The sequence below is a fragment of the Pectinophora gossypiella genome, chromosome 18 (assembly GCF_024362695.1).
Source record: "Pectinophora gossypiella chromosome 18, ilPecGoss1.1, whole genome shotgun sequence".
NCBI lineage: Eukaryota > Metazoa > Arthropoda > Insecta > Lepidoptera > Gelechiidae > Pectinophora > Pectinophora gossypiella.
In genome coordinates, this window is record NC_065421.1 from 3,178,167 (window position 1) to 3,200,588 (window position 22,422).

At 42.8% G+C, this 22,422-nt stretch overlaps 2 protein-coding genes across 2 annotated transcripts; both read right to left on the reverse strand.

Moving 5' to 3' along the window:
- Positions 1–10,127: 10,127 nt before the first annotated feature.
- LOC126375048 (uncharacterized) lies at positions 10,128–13,319 on the reverse strand. The gene has a single exon (XM_050021890.1). The coding sequence runs from the start codon at positions 13,317–13,319 to the stop codon at positions 10,128–10,130; it is 3,192 nt and encodes a 1,063-aa protein (XP_049877847.1).
- Positions 13,320–13,516: 197 nt separating this feature from the next.
- On the reverse strand, positions 13,517–15,847 carry LOC126375049 (uncharacterized). Its single transcript, XM_050021891.1, has one exon. The coding sequence runs from the start codon at positions 15,845–15,847 to the stop codon at positions 13,517–13,519; it is 2,331 nt and encodes a 776-aa protein (XP_049877848.1).
- Positions 15,848–22,422: the final 6,575 nt, after the last annotated feature.

The following is a 22,422-nucleotide window of genomic DNA, read 5'->3' on the forward strand; positions in this document are numbered from 1 at the left end:
TAACAAAACGCTCGACGAAGTTAATGACTTAGTTCACCATGCGATGGATGTATTTCTGACTACCAACGTTGACTAATGTAGTCGTGAACTTAATGTTATAAGTTTTAAAATATAATTAATGCTTTCATGAAAAATCCATCAAAAGGAACGAATGCACTTCATGAAATTTGATTTATTACTGCAAGAAAAATCAATTACATTTTTTGAATGTCGAATTCTTAACACGTACCTGCAAATCTTGTTCTAGTAAGACCTATACCTACCTACACAGAGTTTATATTACTTGATTTCAAAGAACTATTTAACCGTTACTAATTTATTGTTTCCGAATGAAACCAAGTTAGGGGTGTTCTCGAAAAGTATTTTCGGCTCTCAAAAACTATTTGGCTCTCGAAAACGTTGCACTAGACGGTAAACTCGTTGAGAGCCCAGACACCAGAGGGGGAATCACAATGGACTATCTAAGAGCCTTTGTTTTAGCTATAGGAAGCAACTTCACGTCATATCCTTTTTATAAAGTGGGTAGTGGAGTCTCTGAACGGAGATTTTGAAATTTTTTCGGCAAGTATGACCTTTATATTCCTTGTTAAGTTTAGCGTGGAATAATTTTCCTTATTTTATACCAAACAAAATCTTTTTTTGTTTCGTTTGTATATTGCCTATAACGGCAAAAATTAACAAATGCCTGGTCACATCAATTTAATTATACATACATACGTAATTATGTAGGCAAATATTCTACCAACTTGACTAACAAGTTAATTGCTAGCTTTTCATTACAGCTAAAAAAAATTGGCTCATGTGTTTTCCTTTGTCCAACGGTTGAGCGTTGGGTTCACGATCCGAGGGTTCCGGGTTTGATTCCCAATAGGGAGGGGATATATCACAAAGATCACCTTATCATCCTTAGTCGGGTGATCACTGAACAACCTACAATGTCCGAACCAAATTAGTTTGTAGTCGTTACATGAGCTATGTCAGGGGTCTTTGGCGGGTCAATAGCCAAGGTTGTCAGGTCGGTTATTCATCTCACAACCCGCACGAGAGAAGCAGAGTAAAAAAATGCATTCTTTCTTTAAATAAAGAATGAACTACTCTCATAATTAAATCTACTACCCCTATCCTTTGCAAAGCAAAGGCAAAACCACATTAAAACGCGGAACTAAGCAGGAGCACTCAAAAAAGCGTTCCATACTACGCCGGCGCCGCGTAAACTTGTTGAAAACCCCGCTAGTTGCGTTCCAACACCGTTGGGGCGCAAATACAATGGACTATTTACCAACGGCTTTGTCTTAGTAGAGGCCAAGCACTTTTTATAAGGCTACCCTCAGGTGGAAGTACTGTCGAGAGCACGCTTGGCTTTTATTTGCGATTTTTTCGCGTTGTTGTTTCATGAGCGTTTTGCTGTTTCTAGGGTGATTTGAAGGGTGTGTTTTGTTTTTGAATATGCTTTTTTTTCTTGCCTGTGGCTTGTGAACATTTCATGTTAAACAGCTGGCGTAAAAACAAATATCGTAAGAATTGTGAATTGGAGTCTTGATATTGATTTTCAAATACTACCTAATATTATTATTGCACCAAAATAAAAAAGGAAAAGTTACAAGAAGTGACTCAACCAGGTACACGACGATTGCCGGCCTTAACGCTTAAAGCGATTTCTTCCAAGCCTTTTAATTTTTTTAAAAAATAATATGGGATCTGATGCTCCGTGATGGACTATCAAATTGGTAATGACAACGTTAAAAAAAAATCTAACGACAAGCTTAAAACACACGTTGGCCAAAACAGTAATTCAGGTTTAACTGTGGAAGAAAATAACGAGAACATTACAGAAGTCTCTATTATATCACAGAAAACTCCAGTTCAGAGGTCTTAGGGCTCGCTCGTTTATGGAACAGCGCATAAAGAACCATAAAGAACTACGGTTGGCAAAGGAGTTCTTTTCATTTTAACAATACGGGATCTTTTAGCGAACAAATAGAGAATAAAATACCTAGTTGGTGATATGAAATAGATATATATCCCGATATATACAGGGTAGCCCAGAAGTTCACGTTCAAAATGAAAAATTAAATAGGCTCATTGGCTACCAGAAATACCTCCATGTATGTTCAGCGATTATTTACGGTTTAGGAAATATGACCCATTTTGTACCTTTTTCTTAATTTTCTACCTAACTTCTGAAATCATCATTTTGTCGCTATCTCTTAATAATTATTTTATTTTACTTCAAAACTATTTCTATTATTTATTTTTTATTTTCTTTTTTTTTTCTTTTTCTTTGTGAGACTGTCCTTTGTTTGGCAAGGATTTTCAGGCTTGAATCACCTGATTGTCCGAAAAAGTAAGATGATTCCGTGCTTCGGAGGGCACGTTAAGCCGTTGGTCCCGGCTATTAGCCGTAAAAACACCTCCACCAACCCGCATTGGAGCAGCGTGGTGGAGTATGCTCCATACCTCCTCCGGTTGATTGAGGAGAGGCCTGTGCCCAGCAGTGGGACGTATATAGGCTGTTTATGTTATGTATGTATGTACTATTTCTAAGGATGTGTACCGCTAGGTGAAAAAATAAAAACTTCAGGGCCATCATATTGTGTAATAACTGGCACGTTAAGCCGTTGGTCCCGGTTGCTACTTACTGATGTAAGTAAGTAGTCGTTACATGAGTCATGTCAGGAGCGTTTGGCGTCTCACTAATAACCCTGATACCAAGGTCGATCAGGTTGGTAATACATCTCACAACCCACACGATAGAAGACGACTGACAGATATAACATAACAACATAACATAGAATCACCCCCGTATCCCCGAAGGCAGAGGTGTATTTTCTTTTGTATAATATTATACCTACTTCTTACCAGCTATGCTTAAGTCCCATGTAATAGCGGACGAGCACATTGCCATTCATCATCATCAGCCCATTAACGTCCCCACTGCTGGGGCACGGGCCTTCCCTATGGATGGATAGGGAGATCGGGCCTTAAACCATCACGCGGGCCCAGTGCGGATTGATGGTTATTAACGACTGCTAATGCAGCCGGGACCAACGGCATAACGTGCCTTCCGAAGCACGGAGGAGCTCGAGATAAAAACTTTTTTTTGTGGTCACCCATCCTATGATCGGCCTTTGCGAAAGTTGCTTAACTTCAACAATCGCAGATTGAGCGCGTTTACCGCAGCGCCACCGAGCTCCTCATTGAGAACATTGCTATTAACCGGCCATAAATCCTGGAAAAAACGTGATATCAATTATCGTTGACCTAACGAATTCAAACTTATATGTCAAATCTATGCATTTCTGTCTTATAACTAGTCGTCAACCTTTTAATTACATTTTTACAAAGTTTCTGTTTAATCACTCTGTTTAAAATTTGTTTGTAAAATTGCAAGTCTGTGTTCAATAAACGATATTATTATTATAAAAGTATCTGTCAAAGCTTTTGCTTGAGCTAGCGGAATCTGGAAACCTATAAATTACATTTTCTTCTTCTTACTACCTATATACTGTTTCTAACTACTTATTCACCCCAGCAATAAGAAATTCCTAAACCAACTGACCCTAAAAACGATTGTATTCAAAGTTCAAAAGTACAAAAACCCTAATTACTTTCCTAGTAGACGATGCAGAACGTATCTAAAAAGGAATATCAGTAACGAATGTTCACCATTCCGCTTACCATGTACTATGGTTTGTACGCCCTAATGCTATCTCGAGATCAGACTTTCTATTTATGGTCTTACGTCTTTATTAAGTTGCTATTGTCTTGGTCTCATTATGGTAAACGAATCGAACCGCGTTGATTTCAGGCAGAGCGCGTGCGCCAGCTTATTATTGGATATCTGCATACAATCACATATTTGCATAATATCTCAATTCGTTCTTACGGTGCGCTCTGATTTGAATAGCCACAAACATTTCACGCATGGTGGATTTGGTGGGACACACGAGCAGGACGTTTGGTAAACAAAAGCACGCCTGACGCTCTTACTGACATAACATTCAGCTGCTTGACTGCTTAAGTCAATTTAACTAAGGAATTTTGTTCTCTACAAGACAGTGGTATACAAAAAATATATACATAACACAACATAAACAGTCTTTATACGTCCCACTGCTAGGAACAGGCCTCCCCTCAATCAACCGGAGGGGGTATGGAGCATACTCTACCACGCTGCGCCACTGCAGGTTGGTGGAGGTGTTTTTACGGCTAATAGCCGGGACCAACGGCTTAACGTGCCCTCCGAAGCACGGAATCATCTTACTTTTTCGGACAATCAGGTGATTCAAGCCTGAAAAGTCCTTACCAAACAAAGGACAGTCTTACAAAGTGATTTCGACAATGTCCCTATCGGGAATCGAACCCGGACCTCCAGATCGTGAGTCTAACGCTCTAACCACGGAGACTGTACAAAAATACACAAAGAGAAAATTTATATCGTAAAAAAATCTGACTCGGTTTCAAAATTCTTTCGCGTGGACAGAAGGAGGACCCGGTGGTGTAATATTTAACACACTCCTCCTGGCTTGACAAGAGTTGCGGGTTCAAGTCCCGTCCAATCAGATTTTTTTTTTAATTTCAACTTCTCTTTTTTAAAAAGTTTTCTAATCTTCCAGGCAATGTGTCTTCACAAGAAAGTTAGTCTTTGTGTTCAAAACAATCAAAATTGATAGTTATTGTGTTGTAAATAGGAGTTTCCAATTGCCCGACTGTGGTTTCGACACCGCTATAAAATATGGTTCACTTGTTACCAATCCTGTACTGTGGTGATGTTATCTTTTGAATTATTCCACGGAAGCACTAACTAGATAAATTGAATGTAGCTTTGTAGCTACTAACATAACTAGTAAAATAGTTGTGATAACTTACTATAAGCAACAACTGTATGGGATTTGTTATTAGGTACTTTTTTTTAATATATTATAATTTATATAGATATTTTTCTGATGATCCTTACAAAACAAACTTTCGAGATGTTTCAATTTTGTCGATGAGATTTCGAGGTGGGCTTTTTAATTAAGTAATACATATTTTATTTTATTTTGAGTTTTGTTTAGTTTTATTTAATTTAATTTTTGTCTTTGTTTTTATATTTTTGTTACCTTTTTTATGGTGTAAATATATTTTTTTATTTTTTTACTATACCTTCGTATACTTAACACAAAAAACTAAATGCGAATTCAAAACCAATCCATTTATCCACTGAAATGTAACCAAGCGGTCCCTGTAAACCTGTAAACACTTTGTGATCCTAATTTAGGCGTAATCCTACCGAAATTGATTAAAGGACTTTGGCAGGGGCAAGTTATAATTGAAACTTAGATCCCTTTACATCACCTTGTACTTATTTAGACCGACATACTAAGAGCTTAACATTCTACGACTAAATATCTTTATTATTATTTATTTATTTATTTGTACACAATAAAACGCAGCCTCCGTGGTCTAGTGGTTAGAGCGTTAGGCTCACCATCTGGAGGTCCGGGTTCGATTCCCGATGGAGACATTGTCGAAATCACTTTGTAAGACTGTCCTTTGTTTGGTAAGGACTAATTCTCAGGCTTGAATCACCTGATTGTCCGAAAAAGTAAGATGATTCCGTGCTTCGGAGGGCACGTTAAGCCGTTGGTCCAGGCTATTGGCCGTAAAAACACCTGCATCAACCCGCATTGGAGCAGCGTGGTGGAGTATGCTCCGTACCCTCTCCGGTTGATTGAGGGGAGGCCTGTGCCCAGCAGTGGGACGTATATAGGCTGTTTATGTATGTATGTACACAATAAAACAGACACAAAGAACATACAAAAAAAACCAGATAGTGCAGGTAAGCTATCGCGGGATTTATTAATATTTAATAAATCCCGGAATAGCCCTGTTCGGGGAATGCGTGACTTACTGGTATATCACGGGCTCTTACGAATTTAAATTCATAGGTATTTGGATCATATGTAATTGATAATCAGGATTTGTGGCAATAGGCTCATCCCCTATTACATAGGACTCAAACTACGCAACGAGGAGTGGGTGTTACTATACCAAAATTTTGGTCACCCCCCGAGGGCACAGTGATTCTATATGTGATACTTTGCCCACTAAACATTTTCCGGTAGATGAGAAACCAATGAGGACCCCGATACCGACCCCGTCAGCGTGGTCGACGATTTCCCTCAATCAGCGCTTATCGCTATCGACCCACTAGGGTCGATTAATTCTTTCAAATATTTTTCCTCTCAGACGCCCTGAGCCGAATTTCGCACACAACTGGGCATCCTCAGGCCTGTTGTCTTACGTTGTACCGGGTAAGAGCCTTCAGCGCTCCCCATTTGTCCGGCCAAGTAGTTAATGGCATCAGCGGCAAATCTACAATGAGTAACGTCAAAAAAAGAGAAAATAATGGCAGTTATGAAACATAACCTTAAAAATATAGTAAAGTAACCTTGCGAAAAAAAAAGTTAAATCCGAGACACCAAAAGTTCCCAGCGATGGTGGTCTAACTAACACAGCATCGACTAATACAACACAGTTGACTGAGCGCGACTCGGGTGGCGTTGGCGCCTCGAAGGTGTAAGAATGCCTCAAAATATTACCTTATTACGTGTTGATGCCAGACAGTTGCCTTCTTCCCTCGTTCAGCGCTTATCGCTATCGGACCACCAGGGTCGATTAATTCTTTGAAATGTATTCCTCTCAGACGACGCCCTTAGCTAAAATTCGCGCCCATATGGGCACCATTAGACCTGCTGTCTAAAATTTTGTACCTAATAATATTTAATGCCATATGCGGCAAATCTACACAAAGTCATGTCACAAAAAAATCAACTTCAAAATCAGGGTCATCTTAGTTAACTCAGCATGGAAAGATATTTTTTGTACAGATGATAAAAAGTGACAAGTTAATTAAGTTATTTTTCCTTGTTGTAGGCTTTCTAGCAAAAGCATAAATCAATTATAACAATTTATATATCAGTGTATATGAGCAACGCTCCAATAATCTGATAAAAAAGTTACCTATACCAAAAGTCATAACAAAATCCGACTTAAATACCATAGAATCCGATGGAGTTAAAAGAAACCATCCTGCTATCAATCGTCATGTCCACCAATTGCCATCAAAACCCGTAATCTGTCAAAAGAATACCTAATTCCAAAATCTTGCTTGACTTAAATCTGATGAAGATTCGTCAATCAATTCCTAAGGCCTCCACTTGCCATCATAACCCATAATCTGGCAAGCTAAGGTGTCATGCCGAAACCGGGCCAAGCGTTAACCTGACATCCTTCGCGTCTGAACACAAAGAGGATTAAATTACTCCTGGTGATACTGACAGGTGGAAGGAAGTAACTCCACGTCAAACACTTTTTATGCGTTTTATCTATGTGACTTTTTTTGGGGAATAAAATATTCTTACGGTTTTTTTACGTGTGTACTTTACTTCTTCTATCGTGTGGGTTGTGAGGTGGAGTACCAACCTCATCAACACTGGTGTCAGGGTTACTATTGAGCCGCCAAAGGTCCCTGACATGACTCATGTAACGACTACATACTTACATCAGTAAGTAACCGGGAACAACGGCTTAACGTGACTTGCGAAGCACGGATCGTCTTACTTTCGGACAATCAGGTGATTAACCTGTAATGTCCTAACCAAACTAGGGATCACAAAGTAATTTTTGTGATACGTCCCCACCGGGATTGGAACCCAAGACCCCCGGATCGTGAGCCCAACGCTCAACCACTGGACCACGGAGGCCGTTACTTACGAAACTTAATAGATTAAGTTTTAAAAAACGATGTCAAATTTGTTCAGACAATTTTTTTCCAGAAATTAATGCATGAAAAGGCTTTTTCCCAGGGACGCGTTTGATCTGTCCTTTTTTGTTTTAAAACGTGATAATTTACTGAACCCGTCAGAGAAATACTGTCTTTTATGTGAAAACGCGTCATCGAATACAAAACGCATCCATATCTGTTGATCGCTGTGTGAAAGAGCTAGAAAATTTTTAGCTTTAATAAGTAAAACACTAATAACGGGTTCTTACCGCGTTTAAAATAGGGATATGAGACTCCCGATATTTCGACACTGTTGCATTTGCCATGATCACGGGATGACTGATGAGATTGGAGAATATCGGGAGTCTCATATCCCTATTTTAAACGCGGTAAGAACCCGTTATTATGTGTTTTAATTATCATAACCGCGTAAACTTAAAACAATGTATTTCTAGCACTGAATCTTCTAGATGTAACCAGTAAGGAGTAAGTGAATAGTATAAATATATAGGCATGTTTGATGCATGATCTGGGCCATTTTTAGCCTTCCATACATACCATGGATACTTAGTATGGGTCCACTTGCTGCGAAATAATCCTTTTGATCCTTTTGATGTCTTGTGTCCACCTAATTACTCATCTACCCTTTGATATTAATTCGTAATGCTTCTGATATCCGCTGGTAATATTAACTTTTTTTTTGTTCAGAAACTAACACCTTATCTGACCGGCACATAACACTTCAACCCAAAAAAAAAGTGTTACAAAACATCTAACACCATCCACGGCTCATTACCACGGGCTGTCTACCACCATACTACCACATGCCAATCAATCGTATAATATGTCTACTACTATTAGTGCTGCTCCACTTGTTATCGATATAACGTAACACGACACCGAGCGGCTTTGCGGTTTATCGACAAAACGCATGTCGACGTCGTTCTAACGGTTCGCGGCTAAAAATGTTTGGCGCTTCGTTCGTAGTCGATTTAGGCGAGTGCGGATCGAATTTTGATTGTTCAGTGGCTTGGTGAATGCAACAACATGATGGGACATGATAGGTCTTAAAATTGTTTGTAGCACGTCCATACTTAACCCTTTCACGGACAGATATCATGGGTCATTGATGGTTCATAAGGTAATTATGACACCTTGAGATCGGAACGTCATTAGACGTTCTGTCCTTGAAAGTTTTAATTAGGTTATTTTGCATGCAACATAGATTATGAATATGAATATATAAAAAATGAGGCAAGAAAAATGCTGGATCCTAATATAACTTTTAAATGTAAGATGAACAACATAAATAATTCTTCTTCTATCGTGTGGGTTCTGAGGTGGAATACCAACCTCATCAACCCTGGTGTCAGGGTTATTACGAAGCCGCCATAGGCCCCTGACATGACTCATGTAACGACTACGTACTTATATTAGTAAGTAATAGCCGGGACCAACGGCTCAACGTGCCTTCCGAAACACGGATCATCTTTCTTTTGGACAATCAGGTGATCAGCCTGTAATGTGCTTACCAAACTTAGAATCACAAAGTGATTTTTGTGATTTGTCCCCACCGGGATTCGAACCCGGGACCTCCAGATCGTGAGCACAACGCTCAACCACTGGACCACGGAGGTCGGTAACATAAATAATTAATAAGTAATTTCTAAATAATTTAGTATGTCTATCTATATAATATTATACGTTGAATAACTCTCTCGTGATTTAAGTCAGCTGGTAGAAATATTTTTCTTCAGAGATAAGCTTACCTGTACTGTCTGTTCTTTGTATATTCCTTGTTTCTGTTTTATTGTGTACAAATAAATAAATTAAATACTTAGTACAAAAATATGTGAAATATATTCTAAACTATTATCGAAATAATTAGAGACAGTGTGGCCCCTTCGATCCTTGCCACATAAATCTTATAGACTATACCAGATATCGATGTGATCGATGTTAGTGTTATCGATGTAAGTTGAAACTAGTAGGCGTTGAAATTAGGAGTCGTTGAAATTAAACACCGATTGGAGTTGAATCAGAGCTCCTACCCGTGTGGTGATTCTAATAAGAATGAAAGTCTAGTCCCCGCGCGCGTATATATATAGGAAAACGCCCACTAAGCGGGGCGGGGCAAGGGCGCGGCGGGGGTGTGTAGCGGTGAAGCCGCGCTCAGTCCCTATCTTTCTCTTTATTTTAAAAATAAAACTTACAAACTATTTACAATTTCTAGGCAATCATTATACAATCATAATATAATCATAATACAATCATAATTTGCTTCTTGTTGCTTCTACGGCGAACATATTCTCCCGCCGCAGCTGCGCAGCTCGATGACCACGTCGCGCAGCTGGACCATCTACGGTTCGCCGTCCTCGGGTGGCGATGTTGGCAGGATGACCAGCTTCTTCGTTGGCCGCCGCAGGATCCCCTTCGTTGTCCTCACGTCGACCGCCCTCGTCTCGCCGTCTGGTCCGGGGTAGGCAGCCACGACGACACCTCGCGGCCACGAGTTGCGAGGCAGCGTGCCGTCAGCGATCAATACTAAATCGCCCACGGAGATGGAACCCTTGCTGGCTCGGGGCTCCCGCCGGTGTTGGAGTTCAGGTAGGTACTCCCGTACCCATCGCGCCCAGAACATGTCGGCTAGGCGTTGGCTCTTCCTCCAGTCTTTGCGGCCGGCGTCGTCGCCCTCCGTGAAGGCGCCTGGCATCGGCACCCGTGATGGACCTCCCAGGATGAAGTGGTTCGGAGTGAGGGCCTCTGGGTCCTCCGGTGATGTCGACACGTGTGTGAGGGGTCGACTGTTGATGGTGTGCTCGGCCTCCACCAGTAGCGTTGTCAGGACTTCTTCTTTTGGCGCGCGCTCGTGCAGCACCACGGCTAGTGCTGATTTGACGCTGCGGACCAGTCTCTCCCACGCGCCTCCCATGAATGGCGCGCTAGGAGGGATGAACTTCCAGGTGATGAAGCGAGCGGAGGCTTCTTGTTGTATGGCCTCCTCGACGGCGTGCTTCATCTCGACGTCCGCACCGCGCAGGTTGGTACCCTGGTCTGACCAGAGCTCGGTGGGGCACCCGCGGCGGCCTATGAAGCGCCGCAGTGCCATTACTGCAGAGTCGGTGCTGAGGCTCCCGGCGAGTTCCAGGTGCACTGCCCTGGTGGTTAGGCAGGTGAAGAGGACTCCGTACCTCTTCTGACGTGCGCGACCCACGGTGACTGTCATGGGCCCAAAGTAGTCAAGCCCCGTGTAGGTGAAGGGCCGCTGGTGATGGGCTAGACGGCTCCTTGGATGATTGCCTGTCGATGGTTGGGCTGGCGTGGCCCGACGGATGCGGCAGAACTGGCATTTCTTCAGTTCGTTGCGCACGGTGTGGCGGAGGCGCAACACCCAGTAGTGCTGTCGCACCTCATTTGCCGTTGTTTCAAACCCTCCGTGGTGTAATTGCGTGTGCACCCACTTGATGTACAGCCGCGTCCATCGGTGGTCTCCATCCAGGATGACGGGCTCCCGTTGTTCTGTTGTGATGTCGGCGGCGGCGGCGATCCTCGAGCGTAGATGTATTAGTCCCTCTTCGTCAATCATAATCGACAGTTGCTTGAGTCGACTGTCGGCCGGCAGGGGCTTCTTTCTTCTTATAGCTTCTAGCTCCGCGCTGAAGGCCTCTTCCTGCACGGCGCGTATCCATAGTTGCCGTGCGCGATGCAAGTATCGTGCCGCGAGAGGCACGATCTTTCTCTGCTGTCTCGGCGCATGTTTGTGTCCTGTGCCTCGTCCCGTTTCTCTGTGCGCCTGTACCTTCTTCCACGTCGGGTCTTCCTCCGCACGTTTCTTGGTGCGTTTTCTAGCGGCGGCACACCTTTCTCTTCCCTTTAGTTTTTCTATGAATTGTAGGACACGCGCCGTGACACGTAGTAGTTTTGCCCACGATGAAAAACGTGTTATGTCGGGTAGCGCCTTCCCTGTTCTTTCTGCGGCGGTCGTCGCGTGCACTCTCTCCTCGTTTGTGTGTTCAATAGTCTCTGAGATGTCCTCCGCCGGCCAGGTGTCTTCTGGTCGATACAGGAAAGGCGGGCCGCGGAACCAACGATGCTCGGAGGCGAAGTCTTTCGGCGTTCCTCGTGTAGCGTCGTCGGCCGGGTTGTCTCTCGTTGATACCCAACGCCATTCGTTTGTCTTAGTCTCCTCTGCTATCTCGGCGACTCGATGAGCTACGAAGGGCTTGTAGGCTCGTGGTCCCGTTCGCAACCATGATAGGACGGTCCTAGAGTCGCTCCAGAAGTAACGACGTGCAGGCTTGATGTCGTGTTCCTCTTGCGCTGTGCGGGCTAGGCGGCAGCCCATTACGGCCGCTTGGAGCTCCAGTCGTGGTATCGATGTCATCTTGCTGATAGGCGCCACTCTCCCTTTGCCGGCGATGAGCGAGATGTGTATTTTCCCGTCCTCGTCGACGATTCGCCAGTATACCGCAGCGGCGTAGGCAGAGCTGCTTGCGTCCACGAAGGTGTGTAGCTCCACGAACCGGGCGCATGTGAGCGAGGCATAGCACCGAGGTACGGCTAGTTGTGAGAGGCGCCGCGCATGCTCCGTCCATTTTTTCCATGCTTCTGCTTCGGGGGTAGGCAGCGCGTCGTCCCATCCTATTCCGGTGCGCCAGGTGTCCTGAATGATGCGCTTCGCTTGTATGGTCACGGGCGTGGCGATTCCCAGCGGGTCGTAGAGTGACATCGTCGTTCGTAACGCTTCCCTCTTCGTTGGCACGCGCTCGCCGTGTAGTATGTCGGTGGGTATCCGGGCTTCATTCATATTGAAGGACAGCGTGTCGCGCTCTGGGTACCATATCATTCCCAGTATCTTTTCGGGAGCAAGCTTGACGATGTCTTCTTTCGCCTCGGGCGCCAATGATGATAGTACGAGTCTGGAGCTCGATGCCCATTTCTGTAGATAGTAGTTGGCGCGGCTATGTATATAGGCCACTTGACTGGAGACTTGTATTGCTTCCTCTTCCGTATCGAAGCTTGCCAAGTAGTCGTCGACGTAGTGATTGTTGATGATTGCCGCCGCCGCCGCCGGATATTCTTCTCTATATTGTTCGGCGTTCCTATTCTTCACGAAGATTGCCGTGCAGGGGGATGAAGTAGCGCCGAATATTACACTCTTCATGCGATACTCGACAGGGGGTCCCTCTCTTCTATTTCCGCGCCAGAGGAAGCGCTGCATGTCTCGATCTTCCGTCCTTATTGAGATCCGCATAAACATGTCCTTTATGTCAGCCGTCACCGCCACTCTTCTTTGCCGGAACTTCATCAGCACTCCTGGTAGGGATCGAAGTAGGTCCGGCCCGGACAGTAACATGTCGTTCAGGCTGACTCCTCGCACCTTTGCGGCCGCATCGTGGACGATCCTCAATTTCTCTGGTTTCTGCGGGTTCATAACTGCAAAATGTGGTAAGTACCAAATCTTCGTTTTTCCCTTCGGCGGCGTGGGCGCGACTTCTGCATAGCCGTTCTCTATCAGCGTGTTCATCTGCTTCTCGTACCGCCTTTTCATTTCTTCATCGCGATCTAACTTCCTCTCTATGGCTTGAAGTCTTCTCAGGGCGGCTTCGTAGCTATTAGGAGGGTCGTAGTCGTCGCTCCTCCAGAGTAAGCCCGTTTCGTATCCTTCGTTTGTGCGGCGAGTGGTCCTCTCTAGTGTTTCAAGCGCTCTTCTTTCTTCCTCTGTGTGGAAATGTTTCGGTTCCACTCCTAGGACTTCCAATGCGAAGTGGTCTCGAAGCAGTTTTCTATTGCTTGATCATCTTCTACGATCCTCGCGTGATGTACTCGATGAGCGGGGCCTCCCGCCGGTGTGTGCCGCACTCCGTGCAACACCCATCCTAGGTCCGTGCGCGCGGCGACCAGTTGGCTGTCTTGCTCGCGTCTGACTTCATGTGCCAGGAGTAGCTGCCAGTTGTCTTGTCCTATTAATACGGTTGGCGTTCCCCGGTGATAAGTCAGCTGGTCTTGTAGGTCTTCTAGGTGGCTCTGTCCCGTCACGGCGTACGCCGGCACGCTCTGCGGCGATAACTGCAGGTTCTTCATCGTGCGCGCTGAGATGCTGTAGCTGTGCGTGTCCTCTGGCGCGCTGATGTCGAAGGTAACTCTTCTCGAAGCGCCGGTGTCCACTCGTGCCCCGGCTACTCCTTCTATGTAAAATGGCTCCGGAGGTCCCGATACGCCGATGTGTTCCGCCACCGCCGCCTCTATTAATGTGCACGTTGATCCATCGTCGAGAAGTGCGTACGTGCAGTGAGTCCCCTTAGGTCCACTTACACGAACCGGCAGAATCTTCAATAGTGCTGTAGTATTCTTCCTTTCTCTTGTCGACGCTATAGTGGCTATTACTGGGTCTTCTTCTATGTGAGTTCCCGCGTGGATGGACGCTCGTTGTTCCGGCTCGGAGTGCAGTAGGCGGTGGTGCGAGTACTTGCACCCGCCGACGTCGCACCTCCTCGTGGGACATGTGTGGCCGAACTTCCTCCGTTTCAGGCAGCGGAAACACAACCTATGTTTCTTCGCGGTTTCCCAGCGCTCGTTGACCTCTGTCTTCTTGAAATCTGCACATTCGGCGACGTGGTGTGTTTCCTTTTCGCAGACTGGACATTGTTTCCTATTGTCACCGGCCGTGACGTTTATCTTCTTTTCTTCTATGTGGTGAGTCCTCATTGTCCGCCTCAGTGGAGCGGACGTGTGCTCCCGCCGGTCGACGACTGGTGTGGCTTCCACGGGCGCGAAGCTGCCGCACCGCTCCGCTGTTCTCTCCATGAAACTTGCTAGCTTCATCAAGTCTGGTTCCTCTTCATCTTGTTCGGCCGCAAAATCGTAGTACCTATATCGCAGTGCTGACGGCATCTTCTCCACTACGTGTCGAACTACTTCCGGGTTATGCAGGTAATGTGTCTTCTTCAATGCCCTGATGGTTGCTGTAATGTTTGATATCCTCGTGGCGAAGGTGCAAATGTCCCTCGGTGATTCGGTCAGACGTGGTAGGGCCCGCAGCTTCTCCAGTTCGGCCATGACGAGGGCGTCCGGCCGCCCGAAGCGCGTAGACAGCAATCGCATCACGTCGGCAGTCGTGGTTGCACCGATGAATAAACATTGGGCGGCATCTCTTGCTGCTCCCCGAAGGCTCCGACGTAGTCTTGATAAGTTTTCTTGCTCCGTCAAATATACTGCAGTCTCTTCATAGGCGGTCTTGAAAACTAGCCATTCACTCGACGCTCCGCTGAAGATGGGCAGCTCAGGCACGGAGCGCGGGGCGATGGCGGCTGGTACTGCTCGTGCGGCCGATGCTATCGCTGTCGCTAGTTGACTGTAATCGAAAGTTGTTGGCTTCTCTTCTATACTCCTGTGTTTCGGCTTCTCATGATCCTTTACGGTGGCAGCGGGGAAAACGGCGGCAGCGGGGGGGACGGCGGCGGCGGCGGACGGCTGCGGGGGGGACGGGTCTTCCTCGGCGGCGGGAAGCTGGTCCACCCACGTCTTGGTGCGCTCTTGCATTTCGCTCACGCTGACTATATCCGTATCGTCGTCGTCTGATTCCGCTTCTAATGTGGCGATCTTCGCCGCCGCTAGCTCCACTTCCTTCTTCAACAATTCTTCTTTAGCCTTCAGCAGCGCCAGGCGACGTCCCTTCGACGCTGAGGAACGCGGCGCTGTCGGTGCACGCTTCACCGACTTGGGCCGTAGTGTCGTGTCGTGCGTGCTTTCCCCCGTAGATTCCTCCGTCGTCGTTGCAGTCGTCGTAGTAGTGGCGGTTCCCGTCGTCGTCGTTGCGGTAGTGCCCGAGCTGTCCTCTGTGCTGGTAGCCGTGGCTGTACGGCTTGTGCTGGGTTTCCTGGTCAGCGGGGGGGCGGTGACTGGCGTCGACGCGGCTGTGGTCGGCGCAGTCCTAACGGCGGCCGTGACTGACGTTGACGCGGCGGTGGTCGACGTAGTCGTGACGACGGGGGCGACGGCGGCGGCGGCGGCGGGTGCCGACTCGGCGGCGGTCGGCGTTGGGCGAGTTTCTACGGACTTCATGCTCCTAGTCTTCATATCCGCTGTTTCTTCAATCCGGCTCGAAGGAGAATTTATATGGCCCCTTCGATCCTTGCCACATAAATCTTATAGACTATACCAGATATCGATGTGATCGATGTTAGTGTTATCGATGTAAGTTGAAACTAGTAGGCGTTGAAATTAGGAGTCGTTGAAATTAAACACCGATTGGAGTTGAATCAGAGCTCCTACCCGTGTGGTGATTCTAATAAGAATGAAAGTCTAGTCCCCGCGCGCGTATATATATAGGAAAACGCCCACTAAGCGGGGCGGGGCAAGGGCGCGGCGGGGGTGTGTAGCGGTGAAGCCGCGCTCAGTCCCTATCTTTCTCTTTATTTTAAAAATAAAACTTACAAACTATTTACAATTTCTAGGCAATCATTATACAATCATAATATAATCATAATACAATCATAATTTGCTTCTTGTTGCTTCTACGGCGAACAGACAGCAACATAGATTGTCAAAGTAACGAAATAAGTAAATAATTGCCATAATATTACAATTACCGAGAAGTTAACAACAATTCGATCCTTCAATCCATCAATTCCTACGCCAACCCAATCGGCATAATTCAAATATCGAACAGATTTAATTACAACTGTAACTCTGTAACAGACATCGATAAAAGCAGACAATCACATAAAGACGAATTATTACTTACAAAGAAACTTACTGGCAGCCGCCTATACGCATTACGTTGATTTATCGAATTGCTCCTATCGACATCTGATTCTTTCCCATCACTTAACAAATGCTGTAAGTCAATAGAAACGTCCAATAGAAAATGTGGTTTATTTACAAAGACGAAAAGTTGCTACTTGTTGTTTTGGGTGTTTCTCAAAATGGATTTATCTTTGAAAAATGAGATAAAAGATAAGGCACTGGGCATGAATGTATTAAACACATTTAGTAGCTTTGACCACTGAGGTAGACTTTCACATAAAGTGGACTCTATGATCAAAATTGATAAGGATAATAATAGGACAATACAATTCTTTTGCATCATAAAAGCCGTTATATTAAATGGCAGACCTCCAAGTCGCGTAACTGGGACATATTACGATACATTAAAGGATATATTTTATTATTATGTACTTAGTAACAAAAATCTAGTTTCTATCGAGGCAGCTGAATAATAACAACAAAAAATAATGTCTATTTCTTATAAGTAGCATGGCTGATAGACGTAACAGAGATATTTTACAGTGTTATAGGATATCAATCACTGTTTTCTTCCTGTCATTTCATTCTATGAAGCGATGTTGCCTATGCCCCATCATACGCAACATCTAAACTATTAAACAAAACGACTAGCTCAGTACAATTAGTGATTACATTTCAATAATCATCATCAGCCCATTAACGTCCCCACTGCTGGGGCACGGGCCTTCCCTATGGATGGATAGGGAGATCGGGCCTTAAACCATCACGCGGGCCCAGTGCGGATTGATGGTTATTAACGACTGCTAATGCAGCCGGGACCAACGGCTTAACGTGCCTTCCGAAGCACGGAGGAGCTCGAGATGATTTAATTTTTTTGTGGTCACCCATCCTATGACCGGTCTTTGTGAAAGTTGCTTAACTTAACAATCGCAGATCGAGCGCGTTTACCGCTGCGCCACCGAGCTCCTTTACGCCACCGAGCTCACATTTCAATAAAGATTACATTTTACAATAGCCTCAATGCGCGGTAAGAATTAGATCTTTCAAAGTACGCAAGCTAGTGTTGTGACATTCATTAGCATAAATATTAAGTCGATCGATTTTTATCTATCTGCCAATACCTACTACCTAACCTACCATTGGTGATATTGTAACCAAATGCGGAATTTATTTTTGAAATACTACGTCTCTTACTGCTCCAAAAGTAATCTTTTAAAGGAATACCTATTATGTTAATATTATTAAGACCATTGACATTATTTTTCGACAAGACACCCACCCATCCATCAAAATAACATAACATAAATTAAATAGCTTGTATAAGTTCCACTGCTGGGCACAGGCCTCCTCTCAATCAACCGGGGTATGGTGCGTACTCCACCACGCTGCTCCACTGCGGGTTGGTGAAGGTGTTTTTTTACAGCTAATATCCGGGACAACGGCTTAACGTGCACGTAATCATCTTACTTTTTCGGATAGTTAGGTGATTCAAGCCTGCAATGTCCATCCATCCATCATCCATCATAATGGTACATTACAATCCCGACCTCTCAATTCGCAATGCTCAGCATTACTGTATAACCTTACAGCTCACGAATCCATCAAACTCTCTATTACATTCACAACCCGATACTAACCAGTCTTTATACTACATCCTCTGACATTCCTTGCAAAACTTCAACAAGTTCACCTATGAAAATGGCACCTATGTTCTATCTCACTCAACTGGGCACCCTCAGGCCTGTTGTCTTAAACGTTATACCGGGTGAGAGCTTTCAGCGCTCCCCATTTGTCCCGCCAAGTAGTTCATGCCACCTGCGGCAAATCTACAATAAGTCATGTCAAAAAAATTATATAAAAAAGCTCTATCTCACCATCACCAAAAAAAATACATACATAATTGCGATGTGAGATAAGAATTTAATTTTACAGTACCTTCGTTTTCCTTATCTGTCAGATGTGAAAAGTTTATTCATACATATAAGACACTCATTCAAGCTTCAGCACATAATTTCATTTTGCACGAGTTAGCTTGTTGAAAAGGAAGGCTTCCCACCGGGGAAACAGAGACTATGGAATTCCATTTGCTTCGATCCTGAGATACTTCTCTTGCTTCCTCCACAATCATCAATCGTTTCATACACGCCTTTTATAAGGACATCCCCAATTTGGTCAATATAATCATCATTACTACTGAGTATTACTTAAATAGTGGTAAGTAAATGAGATCCATGGACTCATTACGTTATCTATGTTATTCATAGTATTTTTGTCTGATCAAATAGCAAAAACATAAAAACAAGTGTGTTAATAAAAGCTCTCTATTTCAGAGAAACTCAACGTTGTTCTTATTTCAAAACAATACTTCACTGTAGAATAGAAACAACACATCAAAAACATTACAAAGAACACATTAAAACATTAAAAAAATAATTATATATTAACTTTTATTAAATTATTTTTTTCGAAGACATTAAGAATAAAAAAAATTGCCAGTAACAATTTACATTTGCTATATAAACTAAGTACTTAATTATAATTATTGCGAATACGGGCAAAAGGAAATGGCTCAGCTTCTGCTGCCATGGAGCCATGTTATGGCGCACATTATGTAGATATTATATTCTAAAAAGTGTAGTACTTAATTTTTTAAGCGTATATGTATAAAACTCGTATGAACGAGCCGAAGTATTCCGTATGAGGTTAAATAGCTGACCGTGGGTGGTCGGCAGAGTACTCAGTCGCCTCTGAACCCTTTTATGTTCGCCTCGCTATTTTATGTCACCAGTTCTACGAGTTTATAAGCACAACGACAGACATATCTGGTAGGAAATTCTCCATCGGACGTTTGTTTCCTTCTCTTGACTGGAATTTTCCCACAGACTTGTAACAAATATATACAGTCAGACAGGCAGTCCCTTCTATTAAAACTGGACCTGTCAAATCTTCAGGTTAGGTAAGCGGACCTTGTGAAAAACGGGATAAATATAAATAGCTTATATACGCCACTAACAAGGCACAGGTTTTCTTTCAATCATCCGGAAGGGCTATGGAGCATAGTCCACTATGCTGCTCCTACGCTTAACGTGCTGAAGCACGGAATCGTCTTAAGGTACTCGGTGAGGGAGAAGAACCGCTAATAATATATTATACTATAGATATACAGTGGTGCTAATTCCTGTAAATACCATCTAATTTTATTTTAAGTTATATCTGTCATTTTCTTATCCGCCGAAAAGGAAAGGGACGGGTAATCGACAAGCATAAAATTTATGGAACACACGTCAATTTTAAGCACAAATCTAAACCAACCGTCTAAAAATTTTACATCCGCCAATAACCCGACACAGTTAAGTAGACAGCACGTCAAACGGATTGCATACCAGCGACGTACCTTTTGATTCGCCCGGGTTATTCATTCATTCACTCATTCTTCCTAAAATTAAGAGCTGTGAATCATCCGTCCCTTTCCTTTTCGACGGATATGAAAATGACGGATATAACTTTAAATAAAATTAGGCGGTGTCTGCAGGAATCGGGGCCAGTATTGTAATATAATGCTCAAAATCGAATCATAATTATTACATTACAGGAGAATGCTCCCGGTGAAGGAGTACCTTTACATTTCCTATGATTCAAGCCTGCCATGTCCTAGTTAAATAATATAGGAAATATTTTAACCATTGTCATGGAATCTTATCTTTTTTGCTGCATGAGCAATAAGGCCGCCTGTTGTGCTTTTCTGTATATGCTTTCCTTATCTCTGTATTTTGTGTCCATTGTGCTCAATAAAGTATTTTATCTATCTATCTATCTATCTTACTAATATTATAAATGTGAAACTTTATGAGTGTGGATGTTTGGATGTTTGTTACTCTTTCACGCAAAAACTACTGAATGTTTTTTTAATGAAACTTTACATTAATATAGCTTATACATCAGAATAATACACAGGCTTTAATAATAGAAAAAAAACGGAAATTCATTCCGCGGAAACCGAAATCCCCGCGGACGAAGTCGCGGGCGTCCGCTAGTAAAAAATAATCGTGCACGGTTTCAACGCTTCGAACTTCTTCTTCTATCGTGTGGGTTGTGATGTGGATTACCAACCCCATCAACCCTGGTGTCAGGGTTACTATTGAACCGCCAAAGGCCCCTCACATGGCTCATTCTCCGAACTAATTCGTATCGAGCGGATTCGAGCGCCGTGCTAGATTTACTTCACCCTCTGTAAGGAGGAAGGGAGAAAGTGACTATATATATCTCGCTTGCACTTACGCGCTAAGGCAGCACACGGTATTACTAGTTAGATTTTTCTCTGAAATGTCCAGGGTGAGTTATTGTAAAAACACAATAAACATCCTTTTTGCTAAGTACCAAACTTCTCCAGGATATATTTGGGTATGGAATTGAATGATAATTTTCACTAAACCGCAAAGTATAATAACTCAATACTAGAGAGATAGATCTATTATTAACCGATATTATAACGTCAAAATTTAATAAAATTATCACGCCATGTGCCAGAGCTACCTGAATATTGTTTTTTATCCTAAATTATGGAAACATCTGTCGAATAATCGAATATTAGAAAATAATTCCGTCTCTTTTGCTCTTGTGCTTTTCTGGTAACTTTTATCTCTCGTCTAAGCTACCTGAAGCACAGTATGTGAAATTAAATTACCGTACCTAATAGGGTTATAATAGCTTCATAATCCGTAATATTTTGATGATATTGAAAAGGTTGCGGATGTAAAAGTGATGATCCGTCGATACGATAGCTTTGTGTGGATATGCCCTTTTTTCTATGTGTACATGTAGCCGTTTGCAATATTTTCCAATTTAATACACTTACACATACATACATAAAGTCACGCCTATTTCCCATCGGGGTAAGCAGAGACTAAGAATTCCATTTGCTTCAACCCAGGCACACTTCTCTTGCTTCTTCCACATTCATCAATCGCTTCATACACATAATATATATTATTATTATAAACCTTTTCTAACACACTTTATAGACTGAAGGAAACACAACAACGTATTAATATTATTTATACTTAAATAGAAATTAAAATATTACTCATTTTAATATTATAGATAAAAAGATAGTTAATCATTTAAATTCAAGACAAATATAGAGTTTTTGTTTTTAATGAAATAACTTCATATAATTATTTTCTATCTCTAAGAGAAATAAAAATATTATTTCTGTGGTTTTCTTAGTCGAGTTCCGCTCGCTTGTGTATTTTATTTTCATTTACATTATTTTAAATAACGAATATGAAAAAATCAAAATAAATAAATATTATATCCACACAAACCAAATGGTTATTAAACATCATAACCAGTAGAATGCGGTTGTCTACCGCGAAACATTATTGTATTCCAGACAAATATTAATTGAGATCTTTTGATAGTGCACAATACACTTAAAGGTCCAAAGGTTTTATTATAGCTGTAGAAGAGCTGTATCTATGATATATTACTTAACAAAACCACCATTTCGTGTTTATATTTCGAATGTACTTAAAGAGAAGATTGTTGGAATGATAATTTGCATTGATATAAGTAAAAAGAACAAGCGTTTAATAGTTTGTATCAGCTTATCTTAGAAGCTAAAAGTAACATAATAACTTAACAAATGCTTTGTATAAATTAATATTATATAATGTATTTATTTTTAAATAGGTGCACTAAATTAAAATAATATAATATAAAAACTACAGATTATTCTTACACTTTATTATTAAAAAGTTCAATTGGTAGTTTCCGAGGTCAAAATAAATTGTAAAAAAATAATTAAATTAATACAAGTCTAACGAAAATGAAATCATATAAAAGTCTAATAAAAACATATTATTATAGTATATACAGAATAAAATTCTGTTTAATTTAATTTACTA